Below are 15,387 nucleotides of genomic sequence, written 5' to 3'. Positions count from 1 at the left end.
GGTTGTTCTGTAGGTACTTAATGACAATTCCCTTATGACAGCAATGCTGATTGTCAATTTTGAGAATTCAATTTGCCGAATAATTCGTACAATATAGAATTATAGTTTTCCAACCACTCGCTCAACATTGGAATGGAAGTGACGACGCCCCTAAACGCACAAATGACGTTCACTAAAACCAGAGTTTTTGACGGAAATGCATCGAACTCGAAAGTTGTCTAATCATAATCATACTAGTCTATTGATGCGTGATTAACATTTATATATAACTTTATTGCAAAAACAGAGTTTTTAACAGCAATTTGTCTTTTTTTTTGATTTTATAGGACTTCACTTTGGTGTTCAAAGGTATTGACGTGGACAGGGACAAAGATATACAACGGGATTGCATCTTATTTATAAGTGGTTTATCTATTTGTCATGAGTGGGGACAGTTGACAGACCGTATTTCAGAGGGATTTTAACCCTTTTCATAAGGGGAGCATGTTATCATAACTAAATTTTGCAATCGGAGTTTACCCTTTTCATAAGTGGGGCGAGTTGGTAAACAAGAGTGGGGCGTTTTTTTTAGAGAGTGGGGCGAGTTTGTGAAAAAGTGGGGCGATTAGGTGTAGGGCGATTTTCCATGGATTCAAGTGGGGCATGTTATCCAACCTATTTGCAATGGGATTTTAGCCTTTTCAAAAGTGGGAAGTTGGTAAACAAGAGTGGGGTGATTTTTTAGAAAGTGGGGCGAGTTTGTGAAAAAGTTGGGCGATTAGGTGTGGGCGGTTTGCCAGTGGGGCGATTCGTCATGGATTCCTTCACGAATCTATGAATAAATAAAAAAAATATATTTACAACTTAATTAGTAATTTTAGTCGATAAGTGCCTTGCCAAGGCTTCTTGTCCTTCTTGTCGTAAATTATGTAACACTGAAGTTGAGGATGAAATTCATTTTCTTCTTCAGTGTCCTGATAGAAGAAGAAAAGATCTGAATACATAAATTACTTAACATGCCAAGAAATCCTCGCTAAAAATTCCGGTCGACCCCCTACGGCAGTCATTAGTAGCTAAAGATTTGATTTCATTGAAGGAATTAATTTATGACCTTCATGTACGTGTCGCTTAGAACACAGCCATATACCAAATGGTCAATATTAATCATCCATGTAATTTGCTCTATGGGGTGTTTGCAGAATTTCAACGGAGGCAATTTCTTGGCATGATAAGGGTAACAAAAACTTTTAAAGGCTAGCCTCCCAAATAAATCAAAATTAATATGGTTAATGTCATCTGAGGATAATGTTAATCAAAAAAGTTAGTTTATCATTGTGTACTTTATTCAAAGAGAGAAAATCAATTCTAGATACAGTTTAGTCACCTGTAGTTTGTCCAAGGATTTGGTTTGTCCATCTATATTATATTGTTAAACTATATAAATCATTTCTGCAGAAATTACTTTGCAGAAAATACTTGACTTTGTTTAATTGTTAAATAATCAATGTAATCAATATGTAATTACTTGTTTGAAATTGAATTTAATTGTACTGCTCAAATTATTGGGCGTCATAATTGACAATAAAAAAACTTTGTATTGTTTTGTATTGTATTGTCGCTTTTTGACGCTTCATGTCGCTAATTAGTGGGACATGAAATCCTTCTTTTATTCACGAAACTGACTGGTTTACTGTTTATCGGAACCAAGAAAGCAGTTGCAGACGAAGGGTACTCGCAGACGAAGGACAAAATGCCAGAGTATGATCTCGTCCCGAGGCCTCAGGATAGGGATTATACAAAATTTCCAGATAAGATTTTAACCGAAGTACATTATAATACACCACTGCGTCGGACGATTAGAAATGCAACATCAAACTTTACTGAACCAACTGGAACTAATGTTGAGAAAAAAATAAAGGGAATTACGGTTATTGCAGCCATGGGTGGTTAGTTTCAAATCAGATTTAGAAACAAAAAATGTGTCTGATTGGTAAGACTTTGGGTCATTACTCTGACGTCCAACGGCTGTTTCGCCAGACAAGCTGGGGCCGTGGGACGTCAGAGCTTGTCCCATTATTTGCCAACACAAAATAGGTGCGCTGCTTTGTTGCTTCTGGTGCTGACTGACGGCCTTGGAATTATATAAATCATGCATCAATTTGTTAATTTTTGGCTCACCTGGCTTTTCCCATCACTTGGCGTCCATCGTCGTCTGTCGTTGATAACTTTTACAAAAAATTCTCCTCTGAGACTATTGGGCCAAATTTAACAAAACTTAGCCAGAATCATCATTGGGGTATCTAGTTTAAAAAATGTGTGGCGTGACCCAGCCAACCAACCAAGATGGTGGCCATGGCTAAAAATAGAACATAGGGGGCTTATAACTAAACTCTGAAACCAAAGCATTTAGAGCAAATGTGACATGGGGTAAAATTGTCTATTAGGTCAATATCTATCTGTTCTGAAATTTTCAGACAAATCAGACAACCTGTTGTTGGGTTGCTGCCACCAAATTAGTAATTTTTAAGGAAAATTTTGCAGTTTTTAGCTCACCTGGCCCAAAGGGCCAAGTGAGCTTTTCTCATCACTTTGCGTCCGGCGTCGTCTGTTAACTTTTACAAAAATCTTCTCCTCTGAAACTACTGGGCCAAACTAAACCAAACTTGGCCACAATCATCATTGGGGTATCTAGTTTAAAAAATGTGTGTAGCCATGTCTAAAAATAGAACATAGGGGTAAAATGCAGTTTTTGGCTTATAACTCAAAAATCAAAGCATTTAGAGCAAATCTGACATGGGGGTAATATGGTTTATCAGGTCATAATCTATCTGCCTTGAAATTTTCAGATGAATCAGACAACCCGTTATTGGGTTGCTGCCCCTGAATTGATAATTTTAAGGAAATTTTGCTGTTTTTGGTTATTATCTTGAATATTATTATAGATAATGGTCAGCTGACCCCTTTAGGAGTTTTTGCCCTTTATAGTCCATTTTTAACCATTTTTTGTAAATCTTAGTAATCTTTTACAAAAATCTTCTCCTCTGAAACTACTGGGCCAAATTAATCCAAACTTTGCCAAAATCATCATTGGGGTATCTAGTTTTAAAAATGTGTGGTGTGACCCTGCCAACCAATCAAGATGGCCGCCATGGCTAAAAATAGAACATAGGGGTAAAATGTAGATTTTGGCTTATAATCTAAACCAAAGCATTTAGAGCAAATCTGCCCTGAAATTTTCAGACAAATCCGACAACTGGTTGTTTAGGTTGCTGCCCCTGAATTAGTAATTTTAAGGGAATTTTGCAGTTTTTGCTTATTATCTTGAATATTATTATAGATAGAGATAAACTGTAAACACCAATAATGTTCAGCAAAGTAAGATCTACAAATAAGTCAACATGACCAAAATTGTCAGTTGACCCATTAAGGAGTTGTTGCCCTTTATAGTCAATTTTTAACCATTTTTCTAAAATTTTAGTATTCTTTTAAAAAATCTTCTCCTCTGGAACTTCTGATCCAAATTTAACCAAACTTGGCCACAATCATCATTTGGGAATCTAGTTTTTAAAATGTGTGGCTTTCAACTTGAAAGTTTTACTTCAACAAGATTTACAAATAAGTCAAACATGACCAAAATTTTCATATGACCCTTTAAGGAGTTATTGCCCTTTATAGTCAATTTTTGTAAATTTTTAGAAAATATTTTTCACTGTAATTACTGGGCCAAGTTCTTTATAGATATAGATAATTGTAGCAAGAAGAATGTTCAGTAAAGTAAGATCTACAAACACATCACCATCACAAAAACACAACTTGTCATGAATTTATCTATGTCCATTGTTTAATATGCACATAGACCAAGGTGAGCGACACAGGCTCTTGAAAGCCTCTAGTTCATTTATCTCTTCATTTATGTAAGTTTCACCTACCTGCCACCCTTTATTTTCTCATATTTAACCAGTTTTCACAGTTTCACTTTCACACCCTACACATTCCCATCCAAAGTCTGTTCGCACTCTACATGTTCGTGCCCAATTTTTATTGGTTTTGTGTTTAATATTGTTTATCAAGTTTTTGGTTAGTGTATTAGTATAAATATTTGTTTACATTGTATAAAATTTGATGGACCAAAATTTCTGGAAAAAATGGCTTCAGCGTTGTGACATCAGAAGAAGGCGTCCCAGAAAAAAAATGATATAGCCTTGCAACACATCATAACTTTTTGGACTCGAGCTCAAAGCAACATTTTCCAAAAGACAGAAAAAGTGAAAAGTATATTTAAACAAAATGCATTTGTCAGACTAACAGGTTGAACAACTGATGTTCTTAAACAATGCTGACTGCCATTGACGATTGCCAAATAAACTGATCACAAGATTTAAAATAAATGGATCTAATTATTCCAGTTATTCTGATCAAATTTTATAAACTTATAGTTTTACCTACACTGAAGCTATTAAATCAACTGTCATGATTTGTTGTTGCATGTTCAAATGGAATTGGCTTATCTGATGGGTCATAACAATCTTCAAAATTAATAAATTTATAAACAGAATCCGTCAGTCAGCATTTCAATTTTAATTATCATACAATCACAATTTGCAATGTTAACCATGACAAAATGATAAATACGAAAACAGTAATGAACTCACAAGAAAACAGTGGTTATCTTAAAATCAGTGAACAGAATTTAAAATCAGACGTGTTTCTGTCCAGTTCTGATTTAAAATCTACGCCATTTTGTATTCACTTCTAACGTGTATAAGCCTCTGCTGGTAAGAGCACCTCTGAGCACAAAGAACGAGAACTCAAAATACAGTGTAACCTGACTAATCAAACACCTGATTAATCCCACATCCTACTTTAATAGACACATTTTTATGGTCCCAAAATACTGTAAAAGTACTTTTATTTGTGGGGTACCTATTTTCGTGGTTTTCCAGGATGACTTTATCCAAGAATTTAAGTGTCCAAAAAAATAAAACAACCATTGTCCAAATCAAGACATGGAAATTAAAGATCCTCATCTGTAGATTGGACTACTGATATGATCTATAGAACATATTGAATAACGCCAAATCTGAGAAAACTTTAATAGCAGTCTCAGAACTACAATGGCATGCAGGATATTACCCATTTAATCTTTAATAACCTAAACTACAACTTTTAATCTTTTATTTCTCTCAAAAATATTTTTGATCTCCAGTATTGATATGCTAGTAAGATAAAAGGTTCATTTTATATCCTCATAGTTCTGGTACATACGGGAAATTATTTGACAATTCAAGATACATTTATAGCATTTGTTTATGTTACTGTTTTCTTTAGATGACATGTTTATGGCCATGTTTAAAATCTTTTTAAATCTTTTTTTCAGGAGGATTTGTTGGAATGATGGAAGCTTTTGTTAAAGTTGCTCCAAGTGTATTTGCTGTTGGAGGATATTTCAGTAGAGCAGTAGTTACTTTAGGTACTGTTAACATGTTCATTGTTTAGCCTTTGGGATATTTCATCAGAGCAGTAGCATCTTTTGGTACTATTACATGGTTCATTGTTAGAGATCACTGTTAACATGGTTCATTGTTATGAATACTCCAGCAGAGCAGTAGGTACTGTTAACATGGTTCATTATTTGGGATATTGTGGCAGAGCAATATTTACTTTCAGTACTGTTAATTAACATGGTTTATTATTAGAGATATTTCAGCTACTGATCTTTAAGGGCATACGATACAGTTACAGGGGAGGTAATGACGTTGCTAACGTTAAATGTTATTTTCGCGACGTCAAACTATAACATATCGGGAAAAGATGCAAATTATCGACTATTTTTTATCATTCAAACTGATTTAATTTGAAAACGAGTGCATGGACCCCTATTTTTTAAAACGACATTTTGTTTCATTTTGCAGGGAGGTTATTTGGACCATATTTTATAAAACTGTAAATAGAGGATTTTTTTTAATTTTGATAAATATACAGCAAAAAAATACGATTTTTTCTTAATTCATGACCATTTGATAAATATGAGTTATTTCTAAATAAAAAATGCATATCTTTTTAGGATACAAAAATTACAAATTATCAATCAAAAAACAATTTGTGTTTATCTTTTAAAACAAAAAAGTTATGGCTTTCTTTCGAAATGGAAAATACGGCCACAAATCCGAATTTTGAAAAAATATACAAAATTTAGACCTCATTTAACTCAAAAAGTAGCACATGAAGGTATATTTTTTATTACATATTTGATTTAAGCAGACAAAAACTAGCTTATATGGAAATTTTTATAAAACTGTAAATACAGGATCAAAACTGTATGGTATGCCCTTAAGAACAGCTGGGTTACCTGGCTTATACAGGTATGACCAATCAACCTGAATCATTCACACCAAAAAATCTGTGTCAACCCATTTTCATTACACACTTAAGTTTTCCTTATTCACACTCATACACAATGATGAGTATGTGGACAAAATTTCAATTAGGGCAGTGAGTCATTTTTTCATCGTGCAAAGACTGGAGGGAACCATTCCGAGCTTAACATTAAGAAACAAGTTATATAACTAAAATTTATTTAAGCAAAGAAATATAATTAATAACATATATAAGGCCATAAAAAAAGAATAGGTTTGTTTGCCCAAACGCTACCTACCGAGAAAAAAGCTGCCTACTCAAATGCTTTTATTGTCCTGATTTGAAGAAGTTTTTTTTTAATCAGATAGGCGTGAAGACTAATAAACACCCGATACTTCAATTTCTCTTTTTGAAAAAAATAAAAGAAAATGCCATTTACCTACCGTCGTACCGACTGTCTCAACCTATGGGTAGGGTTTGGGCAAACCAAAATATTTTTAATTGTGGCCTAATAAATACTACTATAATTTGCCCCACAATGTTTGATCTTTTGAAATTATCTTTACACCATCTTAGAACAGGTATGGTTTTAGATATAAGGAATGATGGAATGAGTAAGAGAAGATAAGTTTTTTTTGCAGTTGGAACGGCAGTATTAAGGGAAAAGGGAAGGGTAGATAACTCTTGTTATTCATTTGTATGAGCTTCTTGATTCTTATTTGGAGTTGGAATACAAGGAACGGCAACATTAAGGGAAAAGGGTAAGATAATTCTTGTTATTCATTTGTATGGGCCTCAGGATTTTTGTTACACAGAGTTGGAATACAAGGAACAGCAGTATTAAGGGAAAAGGGGGATATAATTCTTGTTATTCATTTGTAGGGGCCTCAGGATTTTTGTTTGGAGTTGGAACACAAGGAACTGCAGTATTGAGGGATAAGGATGATATATTTAATTATGCAGTTGGTGGAGCTTTGGCAGGACTACCAATGGCAAAAAGATGTAAGTTTGAGTCCAAAAGTAATTCAACAGATAAAGAAATTTTCAAACCATTTATTTCTTTTTTTCTTGTTAAATGGTACTAACTACTTTTACCTGAAGCATAGCAAAGAGGGTAAGTAATGAAGCTGTTCATGCTTTTAGCATGGTGAGTTACATAACAAGACAAAGAGGCTCTGTAAAGTTTGATTAAAAAACAAACTAAAGTAAATATAGAATGAAATCAAAACAGTGTGGCTGTGGCCATTGATTGACACATTAAATTCATTCATTGACTGCCACAATTTACGTGAACGTTTGTCTGTAACGACCACTGTTCACGACGTACCTACGATAGACATTTAAACTGTGGGGTCACCAAAGGTTTCTTAACGCCTTTTATTATAAAATAATTCGAAAAATTAATCAGGAATAACCTTTATGTTTTGATTTATATAATTGATATAAATCAAAACATCGTGTTATTTCTGATTAATTTTTCGAATTACTTTATTAAGGTGTTGAGAACCTTTAGTGACCCCATAGTTTAAGTGTCTTTAAAAAGTACATAGTGAACAGTGGTCGTTCCATACAAACGTTCACCAAAATTGTCCCAGTCAATGGATGAATTTAATGTGTCAATCAATTGCCACAGCCACACTGTTTTGAATTTCATTCTACATGAAGTTATTTATTAATGTGCAATATGCACATCTTGGAAGCAAACAATTTAGGAAAATAAAAAAAATATGTTTTTATAGTTGATAAATCCTGTCATACGAATGTCCACTTACATAACATATGAAGGTAAACATATATAACAATATTCATTTTCATATCCTTTGCCTTTAAAGTACTGTTTTAATAGTTTATACTATATCCAAACCGGTTTTGTTAATTTTTGGTAAAAAAAAGTCAAATTTTGCTTGTATCCAAAAACTTAACCTTTTATAAAAGCAAATCTGACAGGGATGGATTGTTTTAGGAAACAAAAGTTGAAAAGGAGAATCTTTCAAACTAAAAATGTTCAACAAAATATGAGCTTCAAATATGTCAACATGGATAAATGTGCCCTTACAGAAGCTATTGCTCTTGAAAAACGAATTTGTGTCATTGATTGCATAATTAAACCTAACTACATGTATAACGGATGGTTTATAACTGAAATTTTCTATGAATCAGAAACAAAACAATTCTGTTCCATGCTATATAAATTATTTGTACTCCATGAAAAAAGTTTCTTGAAACTATTTTGTGGTGCAACTGTACACATAAAATGTACAGTATGAATGTATTTCTTCACATATGATAATGAATCCACAGTATCAGTTTAAACAGAGCAACTAATGCAAATAGTATAATGACTAATTTTATTTTGTAGATGGAAATGTATGGGCTGGTTTGGGATATGCATTAGCATTTACATCACTGGGAATCTTTTCAAGGACCCTATTAGTGCGCCCAAAAGGAGAATTTACCACTATGTATAAAAAACCAAGTGGAAATATGTATGAGAGAAGTTATGGATATAATTTTCACCATTATAAGAGATTTGGTCGGGATTAGGTTACATTGAGACTGTAGCATTTTTTAATGGTTTTTTTTTTATTAGTATTATAAATGTCACATGATGAAATAAAAAGATCTAATTTAATGATTTATATATAAAAAAGATGTGTATGATTGCCAATGAGACAAATGTCCACAAGAGACCAAAATGACACAGACATTAACAACTGTAGGTCACTGTATGGCCTTCAACAATGAGCAAAGCCCATACCACATAGTCAGCTATAAATGACAATGTAAAACAATTCAAACGAGAAAACTAACGGCTTTATTTATAAAACAAAATGAACAAAAAACAAATATGTAACGCATAAACAAAGGACAACCACTGAATTACAGGCTCCTGGCTGTTTTTTTACTTTGCCTGTTCCACACAAAAGAAAAAATACTTAATAATCATACAAAGATTCCTTGTGAAAAATTAATCTGATGTTGTGTATCAAATTACCCAAACACAGATTCTTGCACCTGTAGCCCCAAGTTGAAAAAAATAAAAGAAAATAAGACAAATGCCCTCTTCGCTGTCAACACAAATTTTAATTGTTCAAAGGAGAGGTCATTTGAATTTGAGCTCGTCTAGGTATGAATATATTTGGTACAACAATCTGAGCACCAATGTCCCAAAGTTTGAATAAGATGATATTCCAGGCATGCTTACTGGTTAGTAGTGACATTACCACTCCTGGATGAATTAACATTATACTTATTACTAGATAATCCTAATTTGTCTATCATACATTTAACATAGAAGTAGAAAGAAATCTTGATAATAGATCAGCTTTACTGGTAATAGAAAAGGACTAGACATTGCTAAATATACTTATTCTTGGTCAATAGTATTTTGTGATACAATAGCAGGGTATATATCATGTATATCAGAAGAGTGTTTGAACAAAGGAATAGTAATACCATATCTAAAATGATCAGTCTTAGATATTTTAGGTACACAAAAATACAGTCATTTGATATTTGAACATCACTGATTCAGGATCAAGTTTTCATGTGTCATGAAGAGTAAATTCATCACAATTTAAAAACCGAAAAAAAGCTGTTACATGTGCTTTTTTAGCTCACCTGGCCTGAAGGGCCAAGTGAGCTTTTCTCATCACTTGGCGTCTGTTGTCCGTCGTCGTTAACTTTTGCAAAAATCTTCTCCTCTGAAACCAAACTTGGCCACAATCATCATTGGGGTATCTAGTTTAAAAAATGTGTCTGGTGACCCAGCCAAGATGGCCGCCGTGGATAAAAATAGAACATAGGGATAAAATGTAGATTTTGGCTTATATCTCGGAAAGCAAAGCATTTAGAGCAAATCTAACAGGCGTAAAATTGTTAATCAGGTTAAGATCTATCTGCCCTGAAATTTTCAGATGAATTGGAGAACCTGTTGTTGGGTTGCTGCCCCTAAATTGGTAATTTTAAGGAAACTTTGCCGTTTTTGTTTATTATCTTGAATATTATTATAGATAGAGATAAACTGTAAACAGCAAAGTAAGATCTACAAATAAGTCAACATGACCAAAATGGTCAGTTGACCCCTTTAGGAGTTATTGTCCTTTATAGTCAATGTTTAACATTATTTGGTAAATTTTTTATATCTTAAAAAAAGTCTTCTCTGAAACTACTAAGACAAATTAATCCAAACTTGTCCACAATCATCATTAGGGTATGTTGTTTAAAAAATGTGTCTAGTGAACCAAGATGGCCGACATGGCTAAAAAAAATAGTACATAGGGTAAAATGCAGTTTTTGGCTCATATCTCTGAAACCAAAGCATTTAGAGCAAATCTGCTCTATTAAAATTGTTTATTATGTTAAGATCTATCTGCCCTTAAATTTTCAGACCAATCGGGCAAGTTGTTGTTGGGTTGCTGCCCCTGAATTGGTAATTTTAAGAAAATTTTGCAGCTTTTGGTTATTATCTTGATTATTATTATAGATAGAGATAAACTGTAAACAGCAATAATGTACAGCAAAGCAAGAGCTACAAATAAGTCGACATGAAAAAAGTGGCCAATTGACTCCTTTAGGAGTAATTGCCCTTTACAGTCATTTTTTTTTTTGCAATTTTGGTAAATTTTAACATTGTCACATTCTGGGCCAATTTCATTATAGATAGAGATAATTGTAAGCAGCAAGATTGTTCAGTAAAGTAAGATCTACAAACACATCACCAACACCAAAACACAATATTGTGATGAATCCATCCGTGTCCTTTGTTTGATATGCACATAAACCAAGGTAAGAGAACTTTTAAAAAATTTTGTTGAATATATAGTAGAAAAGTTTAAATTATTTTTCGGTCAGACAAACCCTTAAACAGTTTGGCAGACTGTAATCGTTCATGTTCTCTGCAAGTGCAAGATTTCTAATCTAAAATTAAACTAATAAATTGTGAGATTCTGCTTTATGTCTATAGGAAGCCTAGATTGAATCGTGTCAAAAAAGAATAAATAGGTATTCAAGTTCGCAAACTGGTCCAACAGTAATTACATGACAAAGAAATATTGTGTTTGTTGAAAAATAAGCGTAGGAAAGTCATTGTTCTTTCTCCACAATTAGAGGTTTTTGTCTATTGTTATAAAGTCGTCTAAAAGACGAAAAATAATAATAATACTTTAAGATAAGATAAGAAAACTTTATTTCGATTCGGCATAAGTACAAATAAGCACCACAAGCTCTTAGGAGCTTTTGGCCGAATATAAAAACATATAAATAACATAAAAACAGTGCATTTAGACATATAAAACAACCTGTATCCAAAGTTGAAATCTCGCATACATAGCATGCAATAAAAATAAGCAACAAATTTTCGAATTAAGTAAAAACATGCTAGACCAGAGCAACCAAAGCAGCATAAATAATAAACAGCTCAAGAATTATCTGCAAGCAGAACAGCGACATTCCGAACCATTCCAGGACTGAACAAGACTTAAAATGTGAAAAACTGTTTTCAGTCCTGAAATGGTTTGGAAAACTATTCCATAATGTAGCAGCAGCAAATTTGAACGATTTTTTACCGTAACTGGTTGACTTTACCTGTAGAATTTCAAGAATATTTACATACCTGAAAGAATATTTAGATTTTTTGACATTCACCAAATTTTTTTGTAAGCATGCAGGAGCTATGTTGTTAATAATTTTAAAAGTTTCTAGAGCCATTGTTTTTATCCGTCTGATCTGCAAGGAGGGCACCTTAGCTTTAAATAAGAGGTCCTCGTAGGAGCTGGTAAAAACCTCATATACAAAACGGAGTGCTCTTTCCTGCACCTTTTCTGGTTTTTTGGAATTTTTCTCAGTGCAAAAATTCCATGCCAAAGGGCAAAAATTAAAATTACTAAGAATAAAAGTATGAAATATAGTAAGTTTACTAAGTCTATCCAAAACTGAGCCTAAACGTTTTAAAACACTTAATTGCTGTGATGCTTTCCGACAGATTGAGCTGATATGAACATCAAAATTTAGCTGGTAGTCTATTTCTATGCCTTATAAGTTTACTGTCTTTTCACATGTAAGGTTCGAATTTTGAATATGTATAGGTGGGTTCTTTTCAAAGGTCTTTTTGCCAACAGCCAAAACTTGAAATTTGTCAGGATTTGCTTGCGTTTTATTCACCCTGAACCACTCAAGTATTTTTGAATCAGATTCCAAAGTTGAAATTAATCGATCGGAATCTGGAGTACAGAAAGACAAAGCATTGTCATCTGCATAGTTATATAAACTACAATTTTTAACAAAAAGAAAAATATCATTTATAAATATGTTAAACAACAATAGCCCTAGTATCGAACCCTGTGGTATGCCTTTATGGATGTCAGCCCAACCACTAAGAACATTGTTGACTTTAATTTGCTGTTTTCGATTAGATAAATAGGACTTAAAAAGAGCAACTGCATTGGGGGTTAAACCATATGCTGATAATTTATCTAGCATAATATTGTGAGGCAGGCAGTCAAAAGCCTTAGAAAGACCCATTAATACCGCTGCAATGTACTGGTTTTTATCAAGAGCTTCACGCCAGTCTTCTAACACTCTGAGAAGTGTGGTCTGACATCCATGTCCACGTCTAAATGCACACAAAAATGGATTAAATATTTTATCTAAATAATCAGTTAATTGAATTTCATATATTTTTTCAAAGATTTTAGAAAATATGGGTAAGACACTAACTGGTCTATAATTTACTATAGTTGTTCTTAGCTATACAGCAGGTAGGGTCTGGAAAGACACCAAATGATTAACGAACCGCCACGAAATGATAGTATTGACTATTCCACTTAACACAAGAAAGATTAAACTGCTCCCTTTTAATCGGAAGTTGTTTTAACGCACATCTTGCAGCATAGAGACTTTGAACCATATCTTTTTTTTTCGCATTCATAGCAATTTGCCAATTTTAATGAATGCAAGACACATATTTCTTTATCTATCAAATCATTAACCACTGAGTAGTGCTCATCTAAATTGTGAGAGGATAACTCAGTTATAAGCCTTTGATCAATTACTTGTGTTTTGCAGGACTTGAATCGGGTTTGAGAAAATTGGTCTTTATAACACCTTTTATAACCTGCTGTAATAAATGTGTGACTTCTTCCTGATTTTTTTCTGGCAGTAAACGAATTTTTACACTCAAAAGTAAGATGACCAATATCTGAAAGTAGCATATCAAATCCATAACGAAGATTTCTTTAAGAGTTCCTAAAATGCATCTCTGTATGATTAACATGCTCCATTTATAGTTGGTCAATGTTTATTGGTGTTGATAAAACGTATTTTGTATCAATAATTCTAGACCTTGTGATTATGATGAGATGAGATAAGATGAGATAATTTTATTCCAACTAAAGGGCCCATGAAGAGCAAAGTAATTTGTTGTGCTGTCTAGTAAATATTGATTTGTTTCCCCTGTGGGAAATTCAAACTTTTCAGAATTTTTCTTTCAGATTTTACACATATAAGCATTACTGCAGTTAGGCTTAACCCAACCTTTTCGTTGATAAAAAAAATGTTGCAAATTTGCATTCCATTGTGACGAACAATAGTTCCATATTTGTCTTGATGAAGAGCTCATGTGGTGTTATGATTTCGGATAAACCGTTCTATTTGGACACGTGTGACATTTTTAAGATATTTCAATAGACCATCAAAACGTACTGCCGCCGCTCAACTCAATATTGTAGCAGATGATGAACATCTGATAACTCATCCAGAATTTTGGCCCCAAGGTATTTACATGAAACAATGGTTACCGTGGGAGCAATTCGCCAGTGAACATTCTATAACCCCTTCATAATGATTGTTGCTAAAGAAAAACTTAATTTAATGTGTTGGAATTGTAGAGGTGTTTTTTCGTGTATACCGTTCCTAGCTGAAAGTCTTCGGATGTATAATGTAAATGTAAGCGCCTTATCAGAACATTGGCTACGTACTTTTCAGTTACACAAGTAAACACCCGTGATATCGCGGTCCGTGACTGAATTAAAGTATATAACTATGCCTAAGCCTTATTTTAGTAATTGGTATTGTCATCTGATAAAGTCATGTCGATTATAAGATACACAGTTTTCTCTGCTTTCAAATCTTTCTGTTTGAACCCGTCGACCTGGAACTTATCAATTATTGGTAATGTTAATTATTTGGAAAACAAAAGGTCTTGGCTATCCAGGAATGGAGTATTTTTTAATCCACAGCATTGTCCTATATTAGTTATCTTAGAAAGTCTTGCTGATTGCTGAATAAAACTACAATAGGGAACAATTTGACAATGATTGAATTTTATAGTAGTGTCACCCCTTTGATTATGACCCGTGTATATAACAAAATCCTAAATACACCGTTTGGTGGTGCGCCTGTCAAATGCGGAACGTACAGATAAGGTAATAGCTAACAGGTGAATATACTATTGGTATCGGTATCGGATTCGACCCGGAACTTGTTAATTATTGGCAATATTAATTATGTGGAAAACAAAAGGGTCTGGAGTGGTGTAATATTTAATCTACACCATTGTCCTATATTAGTTCTATATAGAGTTGAATTCTTTGATTTGTCGTTTTTACCCGATGACGGCTGACAAATTGGACCTCGTAATTTTAGTATTATAGATGTTCTTGATTCGATTGATAAGAATTATATCTCAATTGCAAAAGGGACTGACGAATTTAATCCTGAATTACTCACCTGCAAGGGACGTTCCGGGGTTGCATTACTAATATCAAAAGACATTTATCCGTTTACATCTTTAATTGAGGTTAACAGCGACAGAATTATCGGTATTGAAATAAATATACCAAACAGTGAAAAGTATTATGTGTTCTCTTTATACTTACCTGCAGTAACTCAACCGTACGAATATTTCCGTAACGAAGTAGATTTGCTGTTCGAACTGTCTTCCGTCTACGAAGAATTTGGTTCTGTGATTTTAATGGGGGACTTCAATTCGAAAATAGGCGGCCCGAGGTGTAAAATAAAATACGACGAAAGAAGTAAACTTTGTAAAACTTT

General features: G+C 33.4%; 1 protein-coding gene across 1 annotated transcript; it reads left to right on the top strand.

Annotated features, from left to right (window-relative positions):
• The first annotated feature begins 1,694 nt into the window (after positions 1-1,694).
• On the top strand, positions 1,695-8,968 carry LOC139503042 (uncharacterized). Its single transcript, XM_071292719.1, has 4 exons — positions 1,695-1,925; positions 5,357-5,449; positions 7,219-7,338; positions 8,696-8,968. The coding sequence occupies exons 1-4, from the start codon at positions 1,730-1,732 to the stop codon at positions 8,878-8,880; spliced, it is 594 nt and encodes a 197-aa protein (XP_071148820.1). The 5' UTR covers positions 1,695-1,729; the 3' UTR covers positions 8,881-8,968.
• Positions 8,969-15,387: the final 6,419 nt, after the last annotated feature.

Source organism: Mytilus edulis, chromosome 1 (assembly GCF_963676685.1).
Source record: "Mytilus edulis chromosome 1, xbMytEdul2.2, whole genome shotgun sequence".
NCBI classification, from domain to species: Eukaryota; Metazoa; Mollusca; class Bivalvia; order Mytilida; family Mytilidae; genus Mytilus; species Mytilus edulis.
Note: the sequence above shows the minus strand (reverse complement) of the source record. Positions and strands in the feature narration are given on the sequence as shown.

What these genes read in the sequence shown, in the direction of transcription:
- LOC139503042 (XM_071292719.1), top strand. Translation starts at nt 1,730, where the DNA reads ATGCCAGAGTATGATCTCGTCCCGAGGCCTCAGGATAGGGATTATACA. An exon ending in TAGAGCAGTAGTTACTTTAG is followed by an intron (nt 5,450 to 7,218) that starts GTACTGTTAACA and finishes ATTCATTTGTAG; the next exon opens with GGGCCTCAGGATTTTTGTTT. An exon ending in ACTACCAATGGCAAAAAGAT is followed by an intron (nt 7,339 to 8,695) that starts GTAAGTTTGAGT and finishes TTTATTTTGTAG; the next exon opens with ATGGAAATGTATGGGCTGGT.